Source organism: Euleptes europaea, chromosome 21 (genome assembly GCF_029931775.1).
Source record: "Euleptes europaea isolate rEulEur1 chromosome 21, rEulEur1.hap1, whole genome shotgun sequence".
NCBI lineage: Eukaryota > Metazoa > Chordata > Lepidosauria > Squamata > Sphaerodactylidae > Euleptes > Euleptes europaea.
Window position 1 is genome coordinate 3,378,762 of NC_079332.1, and position 23,819 is coordinate 3,402,580.

At 52.4% G+C, this 23,819-nt stretch overlaps 1 protein-coding gene across 1 annotated transcript; it reads left to right on the top strand.

The window, feature by feature from the left end:
* The first annotated feature begins 5,756 nt into the window (after window positions 1-5,756).
* Window positions 5,757-22,856, top strand: TELO2 (telomere maintenance 2). Its single transcript, XM_056866386.1, has 20 exons — window positions 5,757-6,082; window positions 6,188-6,465; window positions 7,469-7,537; window positions 8,972-9,119; window positions 9,753-9,855; window positions 10,145-10,213; window positions 10,432-10,573; window positions 11,106-11,242; window positions 11,429-11,517; window positions 12,384-12,491; window positions 12,620-12,708; window positions 13,677-13,768; window positions 14,844-14,960; window positions 15,152-15,223; window positions 15,307-15,480; window positions 16,227-16,318; window positions 16,525-16,624; window positions 17,396-17,460; window positions 18,039-18,154; window positions 22,736-22,856. The coding sequence occupies exons 1-20, from the start codon at window positions 5,757-5,759 to the stop codon at window positions 22,840-22,842; spliced, it is 2,493 nt and encodes an 830-aa protein (XP_056722364.1). The 3' UTR covers window positions 22,843-22,856.
* The last annotated feature ends 963 nt before the right edge of the window (window positions 22,857-23,819 follow it).

Sequence of the window (23,819 nt, forward strand, 5' to 3'; positions counted from 1 at the left end):
AATTAACCCAGCACCTTTCCTCCCCCGATCCCCCCCTGGAAAGAAAAAAAAAAAGAGAGAGGCGAAAAACACACAAAGCCTTCATAGGTTTTATTTTTTTGCAACCAACAAATATCTATATACATACATACACACACACACCCCTCTCCAAACGCACACTCCCCCCATTGACCTTTGGGTCAACTTTTTCTTTCTTTTGCATTTAAAAAAAATATATATATTCCATTTAAAGGGCAGGAGTCCGGCTGCGCCTTAAAGACTGGCAACAATATTTTTGCCTGGTAGGGTCGGAGCTATGGAGAAGGGAGCTGCGGCTCGCGGAAGCTCCTGCCCTGCCAGAACAACTTTTTTTTGTTCGTCTTTAAGGTGCTCCTGGACTCTGGCCCTTTTCTACTCATTTCTTATTTCGAGCCGTAGTAGTGGCAACTTCTAAATAGGCTTTTCCCTTAAGCAACTCCAGCAGATCTGAAGAAGGGAGCTGTAGCTCCCAAAAGCTCACACCCTGCCAGAAAATGTTTTTTTGTTAGTCTTTAAGGTGCTGCTTGGAGGACTTTCATTCATAGGGTCGCCATGAGTCGGAGGCGACTAGACGACACTTCACACACATACACACGCACACACTAGGTGCTACTGGACGCCTGCCCTTTTCTGCTACTGCAGACAGACTAACACAGCTACCCACTAGGAATTAAATTTAAAAACATTACTTGGAAGCAAGTCCCAAGATCTCTAGGGGGGATTCAAGCAGCTGGAAACTTACTGCATCCAGTTAATGCCAATAAAGGTACTGTTTGCTGTTACTGCATCCTGTTGGGAGCCGTCCGAGGCTTTAGGGGAGGGGGCATATTGTTAAAAACCCTTTCCCCCCCCCCTGCAAGGGGGCTGTGCACTTGGGTGCCTGTGCATGCCATCGACCTTTGACTATTTGGCCCCTTGATGCAAGGGAAGGGTTTTTGCCTTGGGTTCGCCGCTCTCTAAATGCACGTTTTCCCTCCCCCCCCAATCCAAATCCTCAAAACTCAAAAAATAAACCCCCCATATAGAGTTTTGGGGATTCGGAGGGGGGGAAATGTGCATCCAGAGAGCGGCAAATCCAAGGCAAAACCTCCCGTGCATAAATGGGTTCAAAACTCTGAATTAGGGTCTTATTGTTGAGTTTTGGGGGGGGGTTGGTGAGAGAAATGTGCATCTAGAGAGAGGCAAAACCTTCCGTGCATCAAGGGCCTTTGTGCCAGGGAAATTCCGGGGTTCCACTTTGGTCGGCAGGGAAACCCCCCCCCCACTTTTCACACTTATTCAATTCAATCACAGTCCAAAGGTCGCCCCCACCCGCAGCGCCCCATCGACATCTAAGATCCCTGGCAGTCTGGCGGTTCCTTTAGTTGTCAGACCCTTCAAAATGTGCAAGATCGACTCTCTGGCCAAGCAGAGGGTGCCATTGAGGGGATCCACCTGCTGGGGTTAGATGATCTTTATAGCAGTCTTTTTTTTAAAAAAATCATAGCAATACATTTGAAATGAAATGTGGGCATCTTCTGCCCAAACATGCCCTCTGCCACAACAAAACCAAGGCCATTTATGCCTGGGAGGTTTTGCCTTGGATTCGCCACTCTGTAGATGCACGTTTTCCCCCCATCTCTCAGAACTCAAAAATAAGCCCCCCATGCAGCGTTTTGAGAATGTGGATGGGGGGAATGTGGAAATGTGCATCTAGAGAGCAGCAAATTCAAGGCAAAACGTCCCACATAGAAATGGCCCAACTCTTCACACACCCAGACAAAAGGCAGCTGAGGTTTCGATGCTTTCACACTGTCAAAAGCCCCTCGCAGGACTATGAGAAGGGGGGGGGGAAGAGCTTTGAAACCACAGCCCAATATTCACGCTGCACCATGCATGCTCACCTGGGTTTTCAGTAAGGCATGCATAGAGGTGAGCATGCCTAGGACTGATGTTCCTTCTCACAACACAACCCCCGATTCAACCTCTGGCCGCAACAAGGCATTAAAACAGCCAAAATCAATCCCATATTTCAAGCCAAGAAACCCCACCACACCCCTTGGAGCGAACATCAGTAGGCATTAGGATGCAAGTTGCCATGCATCCGTCCCATAGCCATACGCCTCTGCTTTATGGTCAACCCTAGACACATTTACTTGAAAGCAAGTCCCAAGATCTCTAGGGGGATTCAAGCGGCTGGAAAGTTACTGCATCCTGCTGGGTGCCGTCCGAGGCTTTTGGGGAGGGGGCAGGCGGCGAAGGACCAAGTTCGACAAACACACTCTGCAAAAAGGGATCGGGGCCCACCCAAAACGGGCCGCTTGTTACGACCCCCTCCAAAAAAAACTATTTGCTGAACTGCTCTGCAATGCAAGGCAACCCAACGTGGAGGACTCGCCATGTCAAAAGGAGGGGTGTTTGCAAACAGCCGCAACAACGGATTCCCCCCCCTCCCCCGGAACGACCCCCCCCGCGCCGGCCACCTCCGGCCATTCCGCACCCCCCAATCCTCTTCCAGAAACGCGCCGGACTGGGCGGATCCCCGCGACCCGGCTGACCCACCGCCCGTCCAACGCACCGGGTTTGCTCCAGATCTGGTGACCGCTTCTCTTCTCTCCCCTCCCTCTCCTTGCAAGGAACGGTCTGCAAACCGCGCTTCTTTGGGGGGAAGCGAGCCCCGTCAGCGGGATTACTCGTGAGTAAATTGCACCAGGCTGCTCTTGCCTTTCTCTCCCTCTCCCCCCCCCCCATTTAAACCTAATGCACCTTTTTTTTTTTTGCTCAGTGCACGCGATGTCGCTCATTACCTGATGCATGGAGGCGCCAGCAGACCCCCGGCCCTGCAGCACCGGAAAGATCCTCCCGGCTCCTTGGATCGCGGCTTCCCTCCGTCTCCTCCTCCTCCTCCTCCTCTTGCGTTCAATGCGCCCACCCCATCCCCTCTCCCCGCACGCCCGGGGCCAATAAGGCGGCTTCCGCTTCCTCGTCGCATCCGTCTCTGTGCACGAGAGAAGGGAGGGGGGCGGAGGAGCGAACTGGACGCGGGGGGGCGGGGACAGAACGTCGGCGGGGATCGGGGCGGGGCGCGCACTAGGCCACGCCCCCTGCCACCCCTGCCGCCGCTCCCGGCCGGGCCCCCCGTCCTCTCCCTCGACACAAAGCGCCTCATTGGCCAGCCGAGGTAGTCAAGGCGGCCAATCAGGGCGACGCGCACGGCGGATGACACTGGAGCTTTGGGGAGGGGGGGGGTGTTTGGCAGCATCGAGGCCGGAAGGCGCCTGTTCCATGCAGGGAAGAGGTGAGCGGGGCAGGCAAAAACCCAACAGGGGCAGAGTCGAAGCAGCCCAGGCAGATGAAACCTGTGAGAGGGGAGGGCATCTCGGCCATCTTCTGGGCATGGAGTAGGGGGGCGCTGGGGCTGTGTGGTGGGGGGGAGGTAGTTGTGAATTTCCTGCATTGTGCAGGGGGGGATCGGACTAGATGGCCCTGCTGGGTCCCTTTCCAACTCTGTGATTCAATGGCAATAAGCATAATGCACCATAAAGGGACTAGGCAAGCAGGTGATGTCGAAGGACCTCTACCTGAGACCCTGGAGAGCCGCTGCCGGTCTGAGTAGACGATACTGACTTGGATGGACCGAGGGTCTGATTCAGTATAAGGCAGCTTCATGTGTTCGTGTGTTCATGATGAGAGGGAGGGCATCGTGGCCATCATCCGGGCATGGAGTAGGGGGTCACTGGAGGTGTGTGTGGGGGAGGTAGTTGTGAATTTCCTGTATTGCGCAGGGGGTTGGACTAGATGACCCTGGTGGATCCCTTCCAACTCTGTGATTCTACGACAAGCAGATGATGAGAGGGAGGGCACCCTGGCCATCTTCTGGGCATGGAGTAGGGGTCACTTGGGTGTGTGTGTGTGGGTGTGGGGAGGTAGTTCTGAATTCCCTGCATTGTGCAAGGGGTTGGACTAGATGACCCTTCCAACTCTACGATTTAGACAGATCGTGAGAGGGAGGGCAGGAAGGGGTGAGCCGGTGCGCGGCTTTGGTGGCCCTTTGCTACATGCCCAGGGTAAAGCAGATCAGATCTCCACTTTGGGGGTCAGGAAGGATTTTTTCCCCTTCTGACCAGATTGGACAGCGATCCTCTGGGCATTCTTCTCCTCTGCCAACCCCTAGCCCCATGGGGAGGGGCTGTGGCTCAGTGGCAGAGCATCTGCTTGGCACGCAGAAGGTCCCAGGTTCAATCCCCGGCACCTCCACTTAAAGGGACCAGGCAAGCAGGTGATGTGAAAGACCTCTCTGCCTGAGACCCTGGAGAGCTCCTGCTAGTCTGAGTAGACAGTACTGACTTTGATGGACCGAGGGTCTAATTCAGTAGAAGGCAGCTTCATGTGTTTATGCTATGCAGGGTGCATTCAGTTGTCAGTGCTCGGAAGGATCCATGCCGTCGCTGGAGGCCAGGGCAGGCCCATCAGGGCGGCCCCGAAGTCTCCGCCTGGGGTTTGCTGGGTCCATCTTCTTGCTAGGCAGTCACACGCTGGCTGGGCGAGGGAGGGCTTCCAGCTCTGTTTAGGGCTTAAATACTCTGAAAGGGAAGCAGCCCTGCCAGGATCTCACCCTGCCAGGGAACCAAGTGAGCAGGAGCAGCGCTGGCTCGGTGGCAGAAGCACAGGCCCCAAGCCTGGCATTTCTTTGTCGTCAAGTTGCATCCTCTCCTCTCAAGCCCACTGCCTCTGCTAATGCTGCCGGTCCAAGGTGCATCACTCCCACGCTGTCCTAAACGACATGTGAAATGGGCTGTTTTACCCTGACTTAGAACCTGGTGTCCAAACGTACTTTTGTCCAAAGTGAGTTTGGGCTAGGAATAGTGTTGATGAAATTTGAAACAGGGGGCACTCATTTCTAGAATACTGTTCCACCATATTGTCTATAAACATATTTTTTTAAAATAAAATTTATATTTTAAAAGAATTGTCCGTAAAATGTCTGCTTGGGCCTGTTCCAGATCCATTCTGGCTGAGAAGGGGTTGATAAAAGTATAATCCTGCAAAATTTCCCTTTTTCAAATATCACTGTCCCCGTGTCCTTCACACATCGCACTGTCCTCACGCTTCCTAGTGGACAGTTTTCACCTTGGTTCTAGAGGCTACATTAGGAAGCTTCAACGATGGTAGACTGTACATAATGGAAACTCAAGTGTTAAGTGACTGTATTGTGCTACATAGCTTGCAAAATTCATTTGCTTGATTCTGTATCGTGCTATATAGCTTGCAAAATTCATTTGCTTGTTGGCAGACTTCTGTCTGTTTGGGACCCGGAAAACACTTGCCTCTTGCATGTTGGTTGCTACGCTTTGAGTTCCGGGGAAAGTTACAAAGAGCCGTTCCATTATTAACCGCTCTCATTCTGCCATGCTCTTTATAATCATATAAGCTAGCGCTTTTTACTCTTGCTTTTTTTGTTTTGCCAAATAAACCTATTACAGATTAGTTGCCATTCCATAATAATTTTCTTTGGGATTTCGATAAACAGATTTTTAAACAAAAAATTTAACTTCGGTAAGATTTTCATTTTGATTAAATTAATTCTTCCAAAGAAGGATATCTTTAATTTCAACCATTTTTGCACTTGGGTTTTCATTTCACGTGTAACTGGGTCACAGTTTAATCTTAGATTTCTCTTTGGGTCTATATTAACAGCTGTCTGTTTTTTTTTTTTCTTAACCGCTTTTCTCATTGTTTTCTAGCAGCGGCCAGGAGAAATGGACTTACTTCAGGTTCGCCGCACAGTGCTGGAAGCAAACAGCGTCCTGTCTTCTTCCAGGGACAGCACCCAGATCTGTGAGACTTTGCAGACCGTTAAGAGGTACCTCGGTGGAACGGAAAGTCCGCCCTCTGGGAAAGAGAAGGAAGAATTTATCCACAGCCATTTCACTACCTTTCTGCAATGCCTCATCAGTAACCTGAGTCCTGAATGGCTGGAGCTTTTCCAGTCGGATGAGGAAAAGGAATTGTGGGATAGCTTTTTCCTGGAAGGACCGGCAGAACAATCCTTTATGGTTTTATTGGACTCTATCGTTTCTACAGGGTAAGCATGGCTTTTTATGGTTGCAGTTTCTAATTCTAGGATTTCACCGTTCTTTTGGAATTCTCTGTACTGAGCCTGGAAATATTTGTCCTCCCTTTTTGGCAGGTCCGGCTTCCGCCTGCATAAAGTTGCTGATGTCCTGGAGCGATTATTGCAGAGAGGTGGGCTGTCGTCTCTGATGTGGGAGGTGTGCAAGCAGCAATCTCAAGCTGGCTCCCTGGTGCTGCAGGACGCGCTCCTCAACAAGGTCGTGTGCCTGCCTGACCATCTGGCCAACAAGCTCCAGGGAGAAAACCGCCCTGTCTTCTTTCCCCAAAACTACTTCCCGTGGCTCGGGGCGGAAATGGTCCGGGTGCTCGAGAGGATCTCTGAATCGCTGCGAGGTGAGCTCTGGCACCCCAGTTAAGAGATACAAGCTGAAGGACAGCAGTACCTTCTGCCAGTGTAGGCAGCTCACAAGGTTCTGAGTTTCACAGAACCCTTAATACAGGGGAGAAATTTCATCGGATGGATACGGTCGTAGGAAACATGATGTGGAAATCAGAGCATGAATACTTCTGCGTCAACTTAACGTGGTCCAATAAAATCTCATTGGAGGGCCGTGGGCTCTGCTGGTGCTTAGCTTTGGGTCTTGGATGGACTTCCTGCACCATCCGGCTTCAGCTAACAATGCCCCAGATTTGAGGTTTGATACAGAACAGGATGTTGCAATAGATGCTGATCTAGAATAGAATCATAGAGTTGGAAGGCACCACCAGGGTCATCTAGTCCGACCCCTGCACAATGCAGGAAACTCACAACTACCTCCCCCCCCCCACACACACACCCAGTGACCCCTACTCCATGCCCAGAAGATGGCCAAGATGCCCTCCCTCTCATCATCTGCCGAAGGTCACAGAATTAGCATTGCTGACAGATGGCCATCTAGCCTCTGCTTAAAAACCTCCAGGGAAGGAGAGCCCACCGCCTCCCGAGGAAGCCTGTTCCACTGAGAAACCGCTCTAACTGTTAGGAAATCCTTCCTAATGTCTAGACGGAAACTCTTTGGATTTAATTTCAACCCGTTGGTTCTGGTCCGACCTTCTGGGGCAACAGAAAACAACTCAGCACCATCCTCCATATGACAGCCCTTCCAGTACACATGAAGCTGCCTTATACTGAATCAGAGCCTTGGTCCATCAAAGTCAGGATTGTCTACTCAGACTGGCAGTGGCTCTCCAGGGTCTCAGGCAGAGATCTTTCACATCACCTACTTGCCTGGTCCCTTTAACTAGAGATGCCGGGGATTGAACCTGGGACCTTCTGCATGCCAAGCAGAGGCTCTACCACTGACAATGATTATCATATCCCCTCCCAGACTGGCTGTGGCTTTTATTTTTATTCTAGGGGGTCTAGACTGCTCCATCTCCTTCATGTCTCAGGTGTTGGGGAAGGTCTGCGTGCACGGGAGGCAGAGTAAGTGTTCTTGCATTTCGCCCTCTCTTCTTTTAGCCCTGACCTGGGTGGGGCCCAGACTGGTTTAATCTCATCAGATCTCGGCTGCTAAGCAGGGTGGGCCCCAGTTAGTACCTGGATGGGAGACCACCAAGGAATTCCAGAGTCACTATGCGGGGGGAAGCACTGGCAAACCACCGCCTGTTAGTCTCTTGCCTTGACCTGGTTAAACAGCAGCCCATACCAAGGGCAAGCAGAAGCAGCAGGAAGCCCTTTGAACAAAAGCCAAGTTTCTATCTCCATTGCCATTCTGTTCCAAAGAATCATAGAGTCAGAGCTGGAAGGGACCACCAGGGTCATCTAGTCCGACCCACTGCACAATGCAGGAAATTCACAACTATCTCCTCCCCCCACACACACCCAGTGCTCAGAAGATGGCCAAGGTGCCCTCCCCCTCATGAACTGCCTAAGTTCATAGAATCAGCATTGCTGACAGATGGCCATCTAGCCTCTGCTTAGAAACCTCCAGGGAAGGAGAGATCACCACCTCCCGAGGAAGCCTGTTCCACCAAGGAACCACTCTGTTGGAAATTTCTTCCTAATGTCTAGATGGAAACTCTTTTGATTTAATTTCCACCCGTTGGTTCTGGTCCGACCTTCTAGAGCAATAGAAAACAACTCTATATGACAGCCCTTCAAGTGCTTGAAGATGGTTATCATATCCCCTCCAGGTCTTCTCCTCTCCAGGCTAAACATACCCAGCTCCTTCAACCTTTCCTCATACGACTTGGTCTCCAGACCCCTCACCATCTTTGTTGCCCTGAGAGCCCTGGAACAGGCTGTCAGAGTGCAAACACCCCTGCGAGGGGGGATACTGAAAGAGCAGAAATTGCTAGGAGGAAACATCTTGGCACTGAGGCTCACGTACCGGCCTTGTGTTTTGTTCCCTCCTGGTGGCAAACGGGATTTAACAGAAAACCAGTGCTCTTCCTTTCTGCCACCAGAAGGCAGACTACCCAAGCAGAAAGCAATTGAGGAAAGGGACATCTCCCCTGTAGGGGCAAAGAGAAATAGGAACGCTATGTCATAGAATCATAGAATAGTATCATAGAATCATAGAGTTGGAAGGGACCATCAGGGTCATCTAGTCCAACCCCCCTGCACAATGCAGGAAATTCACAACTACATCCCCTCCACACCCCCAGTGACCCCCTACTCGATGCCCAGAAGATGGCCAAGGTGCCCCCCCTCTCATGATCTCCCTAAGGCCATGTCCATGGGCACAGGTCATGAGGAACATGAAGAAAGCCAAACATCTGAAAAGGAGGAATGGGGGAATGTTCCTTTTTGTCGTCTCCCCCATTATGTTGATTGCTGGCCAATAAGTAGAAAAGGGGGGACTTTTTCCCCCTGTCCCCCAAAACAATCCTGACTGTTTTTCCTTTGGCGATACAGAAGAACTCTTGAGCGTCTTGGTGCCCCACTTGACAGATCGAATGCAGTCTGACTGCATCTGGCAGCGGATGTGCTGGCGGCTGATAGAGAGCGTGCCGGACCGCTGGATGGAAGCAGTGATCTGTGGCTTTGTCCAGGCAGCGCCAGGGTAAGATGGCCGCATGAAGGAGGTCCGCTTTTAGCATTCAGATAGATGTAATTACCATTTGCCCTGACCTGCATAGCCCTGGGCTAGCCCCATCTCGTCAGATCTCAGAAGCGAAGCAGGGTTGGCCCGGGTTAGTAATTGGATGGGAGACCACCATGGAATACCAGGGTTTCTGTGCAGAGGAAGGCACTGGCAAACCACCTCTGTTAGTCTCTTGCCTTGAAAACCCCAAAAGGGGTCGCCATAAGTCGGCTGGGACGTGATGGCACTTTCCACCACCACCGATTGCCATTTGTTTCACTGGAGTAAGTGGAAACAGGCTGCGAAGGCCTCTTCAGCCCTTAAGAGCTTAGAGAATCCTGATGGGGGTATTGTGTGGAGAGAGAGGTTCCCATTGCTCCCCCCATTTCTCACAGACCCCCCTGCCTAGCTCGCGTACTTTCATACGCTGCCGATAGACAGCTGCTTCTGTTGTGAGTCGCGCTGTGCACGTCTGCTGGCCGCAGTTTGGCCTTCCTATCGGTCTATAAAGGTTTGGTTCTTGCGTTGTGACTGCCTCGCTGAGGCCGATCGCATGCCCCAGAGCTGGAGAGAAGAACAGGATCGCTGACGCTTTGTCCTTTGCGTCACCAGGCCTGCCGCGTTGTCCCGACTGCTGGGGAATTTGGTCCTCAAGAGCAAGAAGGCTCAGTTTGTGATGACCCAGAAGCTGCTGCTGCTTCAGTACGGCCATCCGGTGAGGGTTCCCCCGGGTAGCGTTCGTGGGAAGGCCGACGGTTTTGTGGAGCCGGGGCGATGAGCTTTCGATAAGGCTCGGGCTCTCCTCTTTCAGAGCATGTGCAGTGAGCTTTCTTCGGCTCCCCCTCCATAAGCATCAGCTCAAGAACTCCTAAAAAATGCCCCTCCTCCTCAACGTGGTGTAGTGGTTAAGAACGGTGATTTGGAGCGGTGGACTAGGGAAAGAAAATGCCGCCCTCCCCCTTCCTTTCTGACTGTTAAACTGTGTGCTACGGCTTTCGTTACAGACGGCGGTATTGCAGAGCCTCCTTGGGTACCTAGCCCTGGACAGCCTGCGGCGCCCCTTGCTGACCAAGGTTGGTGGAGCAGCTGGCAACATTGAGAGACAGACTGGCAACAAGGGTTCACGTCGCTTTTTTCAAAATATGTATTATAGTGATACAATCAAGGGTGGGGGAACGCCATCCCCTCCGCTGGTCCCCGATTCCTCTTCCTGCCGCCTTCACCACTTCTTTCGTCACCCTCTTCCAACCCCCCTGCCTCCACTGCTCCTGATGCTAAAATTCCCACGCAGGTTTTGAAAGAGCTGCTGGAGACCTGGGGAAGCAGCAGTGCTGTGAAGCACTCTCCCTTGGAGCAGCAGCTGTACATAAGCAAGGCCATCCTGATCTGCCTCTCGCACACGAAAGACGCAGAAATAGAGAACAGCAGGCAAGGTAAGGGGGCGGGGGTAGAAGAGAGAGAGAGATTCCACGGAGCCGGCCGCAAGCGCCTCTTCCAAACTGCAGCTCCCAGCTCTGCATTTGGGCCTGTACTGTGACCAGTATGGCTCACAATAGTTGCTACTGCACTTGCTGTGCAGATCTCTCCCAAAAATGCCCATTCGGTGGTTCTTCTGGGCTGCAACTGACCATCCTCGCTGGGTCTGGGCTGGTGGGAATCCAGGTGATGTCTTTTCCGACTGCCGCTCCTTCCTCCGAGTCGAGGATGTCTGCTTAACATTTCCACCTGTGTTGCCACTGTTTGGGATTTGAATGATTAATCGCTGACGGGAAAGAGCAGCGCTGTGCTCTCCTGCTGGTGGCAGAATGGCGTCGCCGGGGTCTCAGAAGAGGCTGAGACATCTTATATGAAATGTACCCCAAACCATTCATAAAGTTGTTGACACATTTCTGGCGCTGTTTGAGCTGGGCGGCACAGCGGAGATGGCCAAGCTCATGCCTGGCTGCCACATTATTGCCCTTCCAGAGCTGCTCACAAGGGTGATGGAGGGGATGAAGTGCCACCTGGACAGCAACTTGCCACGGGTCCGCCATCTGGGAATGGTGGTGGCAGAGAGCGTCTGTGCCAGGATCACGCCGGAAGGGCCTGCCTTGAAATTTCAGGTAAGCTGCACAGTCTTCCGGAGAAACATTCCCTGCAAACGTACCTCGTGCGGATCTTTTCAGCCCTTTGACTGTAGCGAAACGTCAAGGGCTGGCCTCAAGGAAACGCCCGGGGGGCCTGCTCCTTGGCATTAAAACAGAGTTGACTTGGGTTTATTTTTATTTTTTTTACTTTAAATGTGTTAGTACGAAGAAGACGAGGAGATCAGAGAACTCAAGTCCTTGCTGACCCAGAGACTGGAACAGGCCCTTGTCCGTGATCCACCAGGCGTTGCGTAAGTTGTATCCTCATGTCCCACGTGACTTCGCCAGCACAAATATGGTGCATAAAAAGGTTCCCAAGGGAGATCACGACAAGCAAGGACACATCTGAAATTTACTGAAGGGATTCTGCAGTTGAGATGCAGGCCTGGATTTTTTTTTCTCTGCCTGCCTGTTTTCAACCATCCCGATTTTAAAGACAGGGAAGCCTGTGTGAGGGGACAAGACAGCAGGAAGAGGGAAGAAGAAGAGTTGGTTTTTATATGCCGGCTTTCTCTACCACTTAAGGGAGACTCAAACCGGCTTACAATCACCTTCCCCTCCCCACAACAGACACCCTGTGAGGTGTGTGGGGCCGAGAGAGCTCTAAGAGAACTGTGACTAGCCCAAGGTCACCCAGCTGGCTTTATGTGGAGGAGTGGGGACACAAATCCAGTTCACCAGATTAGCCTCCGCCGCTCACGTGGAGGAGTGGGGAATCAAACCCGGTTCTCCAGATCAGACTCCACCACCCCAGAGGGGCGACAGGAAAGCTTGCTTGTACAAAACTCCATTTTCGAGTCTTGAACATTGTTCAGGGCAGCCCTGCCATTGCTTCTGTTTCAGTAAAGCCAGGCCGTGTGTGTGTTAACTGGAGAAGCCAGAGTTAAGTCCCTGCAACATAGCCACTCGAGCTTCTAGATTTTGTGTATGGCACTGAGGACTAGTGAGATACTCAGTGTTAGTGTTCAGTTTGCCCATGAAATTTCTTGTACTTATGGTTTCAACAGGAGCAAGCTAGTGCTTGCTCGAAGCGTACCCCTTGTACTAAGGAAAGATTGCAGCGATGTTAGTGGCTTTTCTTTTCTTTTCTTGACCTGACCACTTTCTGCCACTGCAGGAACAACAGAGCACCTGGGACATCGAGTGCTGCTCCGAAACCCAGCACGAAGCCATTCCCAGCTCCTTCAATAGGGCTGGGCAAGGGGGTCGACTCTGACCTGGACAGGTACGCCCTGGAAATTAAACCGCTAGGCTTTAAAGCGGATCGAGCGTTTGACCCAAAGATTGCAGCTGACCAAGAGAGAGGACTTTGAGCCCCAGAAGGGAATAATTCCTGGTCTGTTTCTTGTACAGCGACGATGAACTTGTCCCGTACGACATGTCTGAAGATAAAGAGCTGAGGAAGATCAAGGCTCCTGTCTACATCCGAGACTGCATTGAAAGTAAGAGATTAGAGAGAGAGAGTATAAAATCTCTCTGTCTGGCTTCCTTTTTTTTTGTGGTCGAAAGAGCCATGATTTTTCCCTGTGAAGTTCCCCAGGGCTTTTTCGCAGTTGTCAATAGTGTTCTGTGCTTGACTTTTCCATTATTTGATGAACTGAGAAGCCTGCCTGGATTTCTTCACCATGTAGTGTCATCTTCTGGAGTCTGTCTGTAGACCATGGCAGAGCTTTGGTGCTCAAAGATAGATGCCGATGAATGGCGGTTGCAGGGGGTTGGGGGGAGCCATCGCCTTCTTGCGCTGTAAATTTCTCGGAGGCATCTGTCTCAGGATGCCCGAGCAGACAGGCTTTTGAGCTGGCTCGGGAAGGAAGGCGGATCTTATGCTACATTATATGAGGAGAGGTCAGGTGTTTGTGTCCATGCGCATTGCATGCCCACGCTCCAAAGTTCGGTCCCCTGGGCACTTCCAGTTAAAGGATTTAAGGCAGCAGTTCCAGTTAAAGCAGTGGTTCCCAAACTTTTCAGGCCACCGCCCCCTTGGTTCCACAGACTCAACCCCAGCGCCCCCCCCACCCTATCCAACAACACAGTTGAAGGGGCCCACCTCTAGCCCCCCCCTGCTGACCCCTTGCCTCTTAGTGCCCCCCTAGGTAATTCCACCGCCCCCCAGGGGGTGGTACTACCCACTTCAGGAACCACTGAGTTAAAGGATCTAAGGTAACAGGTGCCAGGGAAGACTCCTCCCCAACAGCCTGAAGTTCCACCGCCAATCAGCATAAATACTGAGCCAGGTGAGCTTCTGGCCTGGCCTCTGTATCAAGCAGGTTCATGAGTGTGGAATCGTAACGCTGGCTCGCTGTATTTATTCCGAGTACAAAACTGGCACAGAGCACATTAGTTGGGGTTTTTTTTCCTGCCACGGGCCAACAGAATTTAAACTGCCTCCCTTCCCCCCTCCCCGTTTCAGTTTTGACAGGGCCTGAAGATGCAGACAAGTACGAAGCCGCCGTGGGCATCCTGGAGACATTGATCCGAAGAAACGCAGCCGCTGCGCGAGAGGTGAAGGGCCGTGTGCCTCCGAGACTCCAGTGAATGAATGAATGAATGAATGAAAATTTACTGTATATACCCGTTGGCCATCACAGCTTGCTAAAACCAATAAATAAAATGCAAATGCAATAGATGAGCAAGTAAAATATTAAATAATGAGATGTATTAAAACATTTCGGTTTAAAAGAAAACTAGCTGGTTCTTCCGATACCACGTTAGACCTTATTTTCTTTGCAGCAAGAGCAAATGAAAGGGACTCTATATGATGCATAGGCATCAGTATCTGATAACAGAAATATAATCTTCTCTGCATCCGAATATGAATTAATGCCACATAATATTCCTGCCTGAGACTCCTGTGGGGCTTTGGTTTCTGTACGCACGTGTCCCGATTCCGCTTTCGATTGGCTAGCGGCGCAAGGGCTTAACTGTGAGTGACGGGATTAGCCGCCCAGGTGTGCGTGCCAGCTGGGGAAGCCGCTGAGAAGATGGGCCTGGGGTTGTCATGCAGTCCATGCGTTTGTATACATGGGCCTTCCCCTGAATCCTCAGCCTAAGTAGCCTCAAAAGCACCCCCGTTTCAGCGGGGACGCCGTAGCGTGGTGCGGCAAGTCCACCAGGAGAATCCCCAGCACTGTTCTGGGCTAGGAGCCTGGGTGGGCCACAACCAGTGTGCAGCAAAGACCTGGAGAGACCACATGAACACCACCTTCCCAGAACAGAGTGCTTACTTTCTGCATCAGATATATTTCTCTCTCGACATGGTGAAACAGCAGGCACGCTTGGTACCAGTGTGGTGTAGCAGTTAAGAGCGGTGGTTTGGAGTGGTGGACTCTGATCTGGAGAACCGGGTTCGATTCCCCCACTCCGCCACATGAGCGGCGGACTCTAATCTCATTAACCAGGTTGGTTTCCCCACGCCTCCACGTGAAGCCAGCTGGGATAGTCGCAGTTTTCTCCGAACTCTCTCAGGGCGTCTGTTGTGGGGAGGGGAAGGGAAGGTGATTGTAAGCCGGTCTGATTCTTCCTTAAGTGGTAGAGAAAGTTGGCATATTAAAAACCAAACTCTTCTTCTTTTATGCAGGTGAGCGTGGAACTGACCACGGTCCTGCTGCACCTGGAAGAGAAGGGTTACATCGAAGGCTTTGCCGGGCTCCGGCAAAATGCACTGGTGGCTCTCGCCGTCATGGATCCGATCCCGGTGAGTCCTGACCCTGTTGTGGATGGCGGTTGTCGGTGTTTAAAGAACAGCCAGCTGGTTTTTCTTGCCAAGGAGTCCTCGAAGCACTGCCTGAGCAGTAGCCCTGTGCGAAGCAGCCAGGCGGCCGCAAGGGAAAGGGGAGTGGAATCGCAGCCGTCCTCTGAATCGGCTTTCCCCTTTCTGTCGCCGAGGTGTCTCGCTTCTTGACTGCCGAGTTCTACTCCCTGAACTACAGCCTCCGCCAGCGCATGGACATGTTGGACGTAAGTAGCTTCTTGGGACTGGGGTGCATGCTGCAGCCCCAGCCTCGCGGAGCACAGTACCCCCTCTTTGCCGCTTTGCCCAGGTCCTGGCCACAGCAGCTCAGGAACTCTCTCAGCCCGTCACCCCTAAACCAGAGCAGCGGCTCCTGAGACCCAAGCAGCCCGGCATCCAGATCCTGGCTAGCGACAGTCCTCCTCCAGACTGGCGGCGAGTTGTAGAAGAAAGGATCAAAAGCAAGACTCGACGGTTTGCAAAGGTAAGGCTAGGAGCTCCGGCAGCGATGGACTCGGACCTGGAGAACCGGGTTCGATTTCCCACGCCTCCACGTGAGCAGCGGAGGCTAATCTGGTGAACTGGGTTGCTTTCCCCACTCCTACGCGTGAAGCCAGCTGGGTGACCTTGGGCTAGTCACAGCTCTCTTAGAGCTCTTTCAGCCCCACCTACCTCACAGGGTGCCTGTTGTGGGGTGGGGAAGGTGATGGTCAGCCGGTTTGATTCTCCCTTAAGTGGTAGAGAATGTCGGCATATAAAAACCAACTCTTCTTCTTCGTCGTCCCTGGGTCAGGCGGTGGTAGCTCATGCATTTGGGGCATTAGAGTCGAGGATGTCCCGCTCTGTCCTGGGGGGAAATTCTTCATTGCCACTCTAGTGCTTTTCAAGGTGAGAGGGCAGGTAATGAGCCAGTAGTGAGGGAGTGGAAGCTACAGCTAGGAAAATTCGCTAGAGGATCTGACCCGAGCGTGCGTCAAAAAACCCAGGCGAGGGAACAAGCAAGAGGACAGCAGGCACATCTCTCACGGGAGCAGTTTCCTTAGCAGGAATTGTCTTCCACCTTGGCTTGTAAAGTTCTGGATTCTTCATACCATGGCAAGCAGGGGGCACGTACATTTGGGACGGGGCCTGGCAAGGAAAGGAAACCTTCAGTCGGCTTTCGGAAGAGCGGAAAAGAATGCTCAGCCTCTTCCTGTAACGGTGCCTAACACGCCTCTTTGTTCGGAACAGGGCCCGTCTCGAGCAGAGCTGCCGTGCGCCCCCAACCAGTTTGGCCCAGTCGCTGGCCACTTCTTCTTCCCGCTTCTCCGGAACTTTGACAGGTAAAGGCTGCCAGCGCCTGGAGCTGCTCCACTTCAGAGGGCTTGCTGACCGCTGGTCCAGATGTGCAGCCTGCAGCTTCAGCCAGCGTGCAGGAGTTAGCCTGCCCTCGCTAGACCAGCTGCTGGGCTCAGCTGGAAAGGAATGAAATGTCCCAGCCCGCAATCCCCTCGGAAGACGCTCAGCATTCTTCTGTGCTCTTTCCCAGGTCTCTGACCACCTTCGACCTTCTGGGCGACGATCACATGGTGCTCGGCCGGCTGGCGCACACGTTGGCCATCTTGATGTACTTTGCCGTCAACGCTGCGGTGAGAAACGAGGCTTTCAAAAGCATATCCCAGAACACAGCAGCACGCAATCCAGTTAAGGAGGAGGAGAACCCTGTAGCGTTATCTTGTGCCTGCACCCCTACCCATGAGGGCAGAGCAGCTAGTATTTTTTCCCCCTTTGGTTTCGGAAATACGTCTGGCTTTGGCCAGTTACTCCAACAGACTCCTCGCTTACACCGTTGGGGGGGAATCCTACAAAAGGGGACCTCCTGCAGGAAGCAGAGACCTTACAAGGTCTGAATAGAGCTTCTTGTGGTTGAGGTGGAACAGAACTTACACTTTTCATGCTGTTTTGGGTCTTCTCACACTCTTTTCAGGTGTGCCAACAGCCTCCAGAGAGCAGGGGTTTTTTTTATTTTTAAATGCAATGAAAATAGCCCCATGCAGGTCTTGGTCTTCTTAGCAAAATATATTCCGTTTGCAGAATTCTATATTCCTGGCGTTTAAACAGTGTCTTAAATGACATCCAGAATAAGCCAGATGTTCCCAGGAATGGCTGCCGTCTAATGCTCGAGGCCAGATGTGCCCACCATCAGGCAAGGGGAGATGGCGTACCTTGGGTGGTGGAGTCTTGCAGCACCAGGAAAAGACAGCACATTGTTATTTGTTTTATTCTGTTTGTAATTACCCTTTGGTGGTTGTTTTTTTTGCTCTGGCATCAAAATATATTTTCTTTCATTGTGAAACCAAAGTCTCAGATTAATGCCTCTCCCTCTGTCCATCGTTGTGTTCCCCCCCTCCTGTCCTTAGGTAGCGACTGCGATGGGAAAGGCATTGCTCGAATTTGTCTGGACCCTTCGCTTTCACACAGACGCGTGAGTTCCCGTCCGGGCTCAAATTCATATGGGTGGCCAACGTTGGTCTGTAGCAGCAAAATAAGTCGAGGGCCATCTTCACAGACGAGCCAGATAGATTCCAGCACAAGTTATTTTGGCTACTGTATTCACAGCTGAAAGCCTGTGAATATTGGGCATTACAGCCAATGTAATTGAGCATTACAGCCAAGAGGGCGGATTGAAACAAGATCTAGCAAAAACAGCGGCCTCTCTAGATGGCCAAAGCAGCAATTCGAGCCCCATCCTGACACAACCCATTATGCTCCTGTGGCTGTTTTCAGTGGCTCTTTTTGGTGCCTTACAGTGGGGAGCAAATGCCTTTGTGTCGGGTCTGAGTGTAGTCCTAGGTGGGAATCCAAAGATTACATGTAGGCGGACCAACTTTGGTGACACAAAGGAGCAAAACCAAACGAGCAGTTCTGCTTGTGTGGTCACAAGGCAGAAGAGTTCAGGGACGTCTGTCCTCTCTTTCTCCACATGGACCACGGAGCTGTCGACTGGGAGGGGAAGGGCCTCCTAGCTGCAGAAGCCTACCAGTGCGTCCCTTTCCCCTACAGCTACGTGCGCCAGGGCCTGCTGTCTTCCGTCTCTTCTACGCTTCTCAGCGTCCCTGCCGAACGCCTTCTGGAAGACGTGGCGGATGAACTTTTGGAGACCCAAGCCTGGCTGGCAGGTGAGAAGGTGCCGCAGGAGCTGGTTGGGGCTGGGCATAAGGGGGAAGAAGGGTTGCTTTCTTGGGGACATGGACGGCTGGAGGGGAGGGGCCGTGGCTCAGTGGTAGAGCCTCTGCCTGGCATGCAGAAGGTCCCAGGTTCAATCCCCGGCATCTCCAGTTAAAGGAACCAGGCCAGTAGGTGATGTGAAAGACCTCTGCCTGAGACCCTGGAGAGCCATGGGGAGGGGCCATGGCTCAGTGGTAGAGCATCTGCTTGGCATGCAGAAGGGTCCTAGGTTCAATCCCCAGCATCTCCAGTTAAAGGGACTAGGCAAATAGGTGATGTGAAAGACCTCTGCCTGAGACCCTGGAGAGCCGCTGCCGGTCTCAGTAGACAATACTGACTTTGATGGACTGAGGGTCTGATTCAGTATAAGGTAGCTTCGTGTGTTCATGTGATGTGAACTCAGCTGGGCTCCCCCCACCCCTCCATCCCAAGGCCGATGAGGATGCGGCCAGCCTCCAGAGCGAAGCGGCAGCCTCTGTCCCAGAAGGCTCTAGGAGAAGACAGCGCTGTTCACATCTCAGGGCCAAAGAGGCAAGCGGCAGAGAAACCGGTCGGCGGAAACGGCCCCGCCTCCCTGCCCTTCTCCTCTGCGTTGGCTCCTCTCACCCTCCCGATAGTGAGAACTGGCTTCCCAAAGGGGGTGGAGAGGAAATGACAGAGAGGCAGCCGGCCTCTGACCCCTGCACTGAGCGCCACAACACCGGGCCTTAAAAGGGAAAAGGGCTGCCATGTGGGTCACAGATCCCTGCTTTCCCACGACTTGGTACAGCCGGCAGCACGGGCTTTTACCCTGCTCCTTTCCTCCTGGGCTCGAGTGTCACCCCCTCAGCAGCATCTGAGGGGCTGTGGCTCAGTGGTAGAGCATCTGCTCGGCATGCAGAAGGTCCCAGGTTCAAGCCCCGGCATCTCGCCGCTCCAAACCATGGCTGTTAACCACTACACCACGCTAGCTCCCATGGGACATGAGGCACTTCTCTAGACCTACAGGACATCCGCAGGACTGGCATTCCTCTTATTTCTTCAGAGTGACCCTCTGTCTTTCCAGGTTTTGTTTGGGGGGTGGGTCACTGTGCATCGCTGCCAGCAGCCGGCTCGCATCTGCTGAGAACTGGAAACCTGTTTCTGAAGCTGTCCTCTTGTTTTATAAATAGCCCCAACTCCACCGGAGTGACTCATGTACCCAGCCTGACCTGGTGCTGGGCTTTGAACGCTTCTGCGTGTGCGCGCAGGATATCCTCCCGCAGACTCGCCGCAGACTCTTTCCCTCTCCCCCCCCTACATACTGGTTTCCACTTTGTGAGTCAGTCAGGAGGAGCCTCTTTTTGTTCCTCCTGGCAACGACTGCCTGATAAAACTGAAATTCAGCAGGCGAGACTAATATCCCCTTGCTGCTGCGGCCACCTGGGGAAAAGCTTCAGCTTGCGGTGTTTCTCCTTGCCATACAACTGTTCAAGACACTGGAACTTTGCAAAAAAAAAAAAAAAAAGAGTAAGAACATAAGATAAGCCTGCTGGATCAGACCGAGGCCCATCAAGTCCAGCAGTCTGTTCACACTGTGGCCAACCAGGTGCCTCTAGGAAGCCCCCAAACAAGACGACTGCAGCAGCGTTGTCCTGCCTGTGCTCCACAGCACCTAAGATAACAGGCCTGCTCCTCTGATCCTGGAGAGAATAGGTATGCCTCATGACTACTGTGCATCATGACTAGTAGCCATGGATAGCCCTCTCCTCCATGAACATGCCCACTCCCCTCTTAAAGCCTTCCAAGATAGTAGCCATCACCACATAAGAAAGGCCCTGCTGGATCAGACCCAGGCCCATCAAGTCCAGCAGTCTGTTCACACAGTGGCCAACCAGGTGCCTCTAGGAAGCCCCCAAACAAGATGACTGCAGCAGCACCATCCTGCCTGTCTTCCACAGCACCTAATATATTCGGCATGCTCCTCTAATACTAGAGAGAAGGGAAGGGAAGGAAGAACAGCCCTGCTGGATCAGGCCAAGGCCCATCAGGTCCAACAGTCTGTTCACACAGTGGCCAACCAGGTGCCTCTAGGAAGCCCACAAACAAGACGACTTCAGCAGCACCATCATGCCTGTGTTCCTCAGCACCTAAGATAATAGGCATGCTCCTCTGATCCTGGAGAGAATAGGTATGCAGCATGCTAGTAGCCATGAATACCCCTCTCCTCCACGAACATGTCCACTCTCCTCTTAAAGCATTCCAAGTTGTCAGCCATCACCACATCCTGGGGCAGGGAGTTCTAGTATTATGAGAGAGGGGGGGCGAAAGCTTCTCCCTGTCTACTCTTGCCATACCATGCATAATTTTATACACCTCTATCATGTCTCCACTTAAACCACCTTCTTTCCAAGCTAAACTTAACGTCCCATGGAGCTGCTGCTGTGTACCACAGCCGGTAGCTCTAAGGGAGAAGTCAAGTAGTAACTCCTCCCCCAAAGGTATGCACTTTATATAGATGAGAAGAATAATGTTATGTATATGAATCACTCCCAACACATCTAATGAAAGCCAGCGATAACTCAGCACAGCTTACGCTGGAATAGAAGAGTTGGTTTTTATATGCCGACTTTCTCTACCACTTAAGGGAGAATCAAACCGGCTTGCAATCACCTTCCCTTCCCCTCCCCACAACAGACACCCTGTGAGGTAGGCTGGGCTGAGAGTGTGACTAGCCCAAGGTCACCCAGCTGGCTTCGTGTGGAGGAGTGGGGAAACCAACCCGGTTCACCAGATTAGCCTCCACCGCTCATGTGGAGGAGCAGGGAATCAAACCCGGTTCTCCAGATTAAAGTCCCCCGCTCCAAACCACTACAACCATGCTGTTTGTTGGTCTTCAAGATGCCCCTGGACTCCCGCTTTATATCCAAAGAAAACAGGGTTGCGCTTACCTGTCACTGTTGACCGCGTGGTCTTCTGTACAGGCACACATTGGGACTGTGCGCGTTCAGGCCAGCTGTCTCTTCCCACGCCCCTGGGCACCAGCGGCAGTCTTTTGGTTGCCAGCTTCGCCTCGTTCCTCCGCTTAAGCTGGCCGTCGAGCAGAGCCCTTCCTTTCCAGTCGCGGTTCACATGTTGCGGAATGGGCTCCCTGAGGGGGTTGGAGTGGGTGTCTTCTTTGGAGGCGCTTCGAGGCCTCTGAATGGGGTTTGAGCTGCGGGTTATTTCCTTAGGGTTGATGGGCTTTCGTTGTATGTTCTGTATCAGTGGGTTCCCAAACTTTTCGGGCCACCGCCCCCTTGGTTCCACAAACTCAACCCCAGCGCCCCCCTACCCTATAAAAAGCATTATTCAAAATAGGGGTTTGCATGACTCACTAAAGAAGATAAGGACAGTAAAATTTCAAAACAGTAACAATTAATTGCACATTATTCAAAATCAAATTAAAACTTTAGTTGACATTTATTCAACAAAACTGATGAGCTTGATCCAGCGGTACCAGCTCTTCAAAGTCTTGGAAAATAAATTCTGATAGTTCCCACCAAATTTGCCAGCATGGTGTCATCGCTTGACCTATTGTAAATTAGTGAACAACACAGATGAAGGGTCCCACCTCTAGCGCCCCCCTGCTGCCCCCTTGCCTCTTAGGGCCCCCTAGGTAACCCCACCGGCCCCAGGGGGTGGTGCTGCCCACTTTGGGAACCACTGTTCTATATGTTAGCCGCGGAAAGTGCCGTCAAGTCACGGCCGACTTATGGCAAGCCCCGTTGGGTTTTCAAGGCAAGAGACGTCCGGAGGTGGTTTTGAACTTGCCTGCCTCCACGTGAGCTGAGAGAGTTCAGTGGGAACTGTGACTGGCCCAAGGTCACCCAGCGGGCTTCGTGCAGAGCAGCGGGGAATCGGGCTCTTAACCACGCTGGCTCTCTGTACATGTTTAGATGTTGGGAATTGTAAGCTGCCTTGAGCCCCGGGCAAACAGGCAGGCTATGCTGAACGTCGCTATAAATAAACCAACCCTCTCACCAAAGGGACTTTTCTAAACCCCAGGACCACAGCGATATCTTACTTGCTCATAGAGTTCGAGTGCTTTAGCTACACTGACGCCATGCCGTGTAAAAGAAGAAGAGTTGATTTTTTATATGCCGACTTTCTCTACCACTTAAGGCAGAATCAAACCTGCTTACAATCACCTTCCCTCCCCCTCCCTGCAACAGACACCCTGGGAGGTAGGTGGGGCTGAGAGAGCTGTGACTGGCCCAAGGTCACCCAGACGGCTTCGTGTGGAGGAGCAGGGAAACCAACCCAGTTCGCCAGATTAGCCTCCGCTGCTCGTGTGGAGGTTGGGGAATCAAACCCAGTTCTCCAGATCAGAGTCTACTGCTCCAAACCACTGCTCTTAACCACTAAATAAAGGCTGGTCTGAAGTCGAACAAGCTGGATATTTGGAGGGGGGGCGCTTCCTTTTATTGTTCCTTTCCTTAAAGGACATGGGACGGCTCAACTCAGGCTTCGTGGGGATTTCCTCAGGCCGTTTCCCTCCCCCCCTCTAGCGCGACCCTTCCTATCTTTTGCAGATGTGGCCGAGCAGGACCCAGATGGCGACTGCAGGAGTCTGGCCCTCCAGGGCCTGCTCCTGATGGAGAATCTGAAAAAAAAACTGGAAACGGATCCTTTCGAGTGAAGAGGGCCTGGCGACAGAGGGCTGGTGCGGCTTCCCCACGGCCACTGGGGCAGCCGGTTCAGCACAGCAGCGACGGGACTACCGCACAGCATCTGCCCGTAGTTTCCCTTCCTGGGCGCCCCTGCGAGGGGCATTCTCCCCCTTTCGGAACTGGCAGCTGAGAGACTGACAGAGCATTAGAACAGCGGGATGGTCTGCCTGCTGATTCCTCTGACTGTAAGATATCATTAAAAGCCATTTAAAAAGAAGTCTCTGCCCCCTTTTGTCACAGATGGGTAAGGGGACATATTTGTCTCTGGGGAGGGGCTGTGGCTCAGTGGTAGAGCATCTGCTTGGCATGCAGAAGGGTCCCAGGTTCAACCCCTGACATCTCCAGTTAAAGGGACTAGGCAGGTAGGTGATGTGAAAGACCCTTTTCTGCCTGAGACCTTGGAGAGCCGCTGCCCGTCTGAGTAGACAATACTGACTTTGATGGACCAGGGGTCTGATTCAGTAGAAGGCAGCTTCATGTGTTCATAGCTTTGCTTATGTTCTGGAGGGGGGGGACTATGCAAGTAGGTGGTGTGAAAGACCTCTCTCTGCCTGAGACCCTGGAGAGCTGCTGCCGGTCTGAGTAGACAATACTGACTTCGATGGACCGAGGGTCTGATTCAGTAGAAGGCAGCTTCATGTGCTCATATTTCTGCACTGAACAGGGCAAGAACCTTTTTTTTTTTTTTTAATGAAAGCTGGGGATTTAGATAACCCCCCTAGGCAGTTATAACGCTGTCACACTATGTCAGGTGCTGGTTGTTAGAAAAATGAGAAAGCCCTCCGGGGGCAAGGGGCGAACGGGCCGCAGGAAATGACACTGACGCGAGCAGGGGCCGGGAAGATTTCATTCTGCAGGAGCATTTCGGAGACCGGGCGGGTTCGACACGACTGGAAGCTTTTCGCTCAACTCCGCAGCGCCAAAAGCCCTGGGTCGGTCGGCGGCC

Bases quoted from the DNA above. Each gene is read 5' to 3' on its own strand.
- TELO2 (XM_056866386.1), top strand. From the start codon at position 5,757: ATGGACTTACTTCAGGTTCGCCGCACAGTGCTGGAAGCAAACAGCGTC. The intron at 10,574-11,105 runs GTAAGGGGGCGG...TTGCCCTTCCAG, and splicing joins AATAGAGAACAGCAGGCAAG to AGCTGCTCACAAGGGTGATG. The intron at 12,492-12,619 runs GTACGCCCTGGA...TTTCTTGTACAG, and splicing joins GTCGACTCTGACCTGGACAG to CGACGATGAACTTGTCCCGT.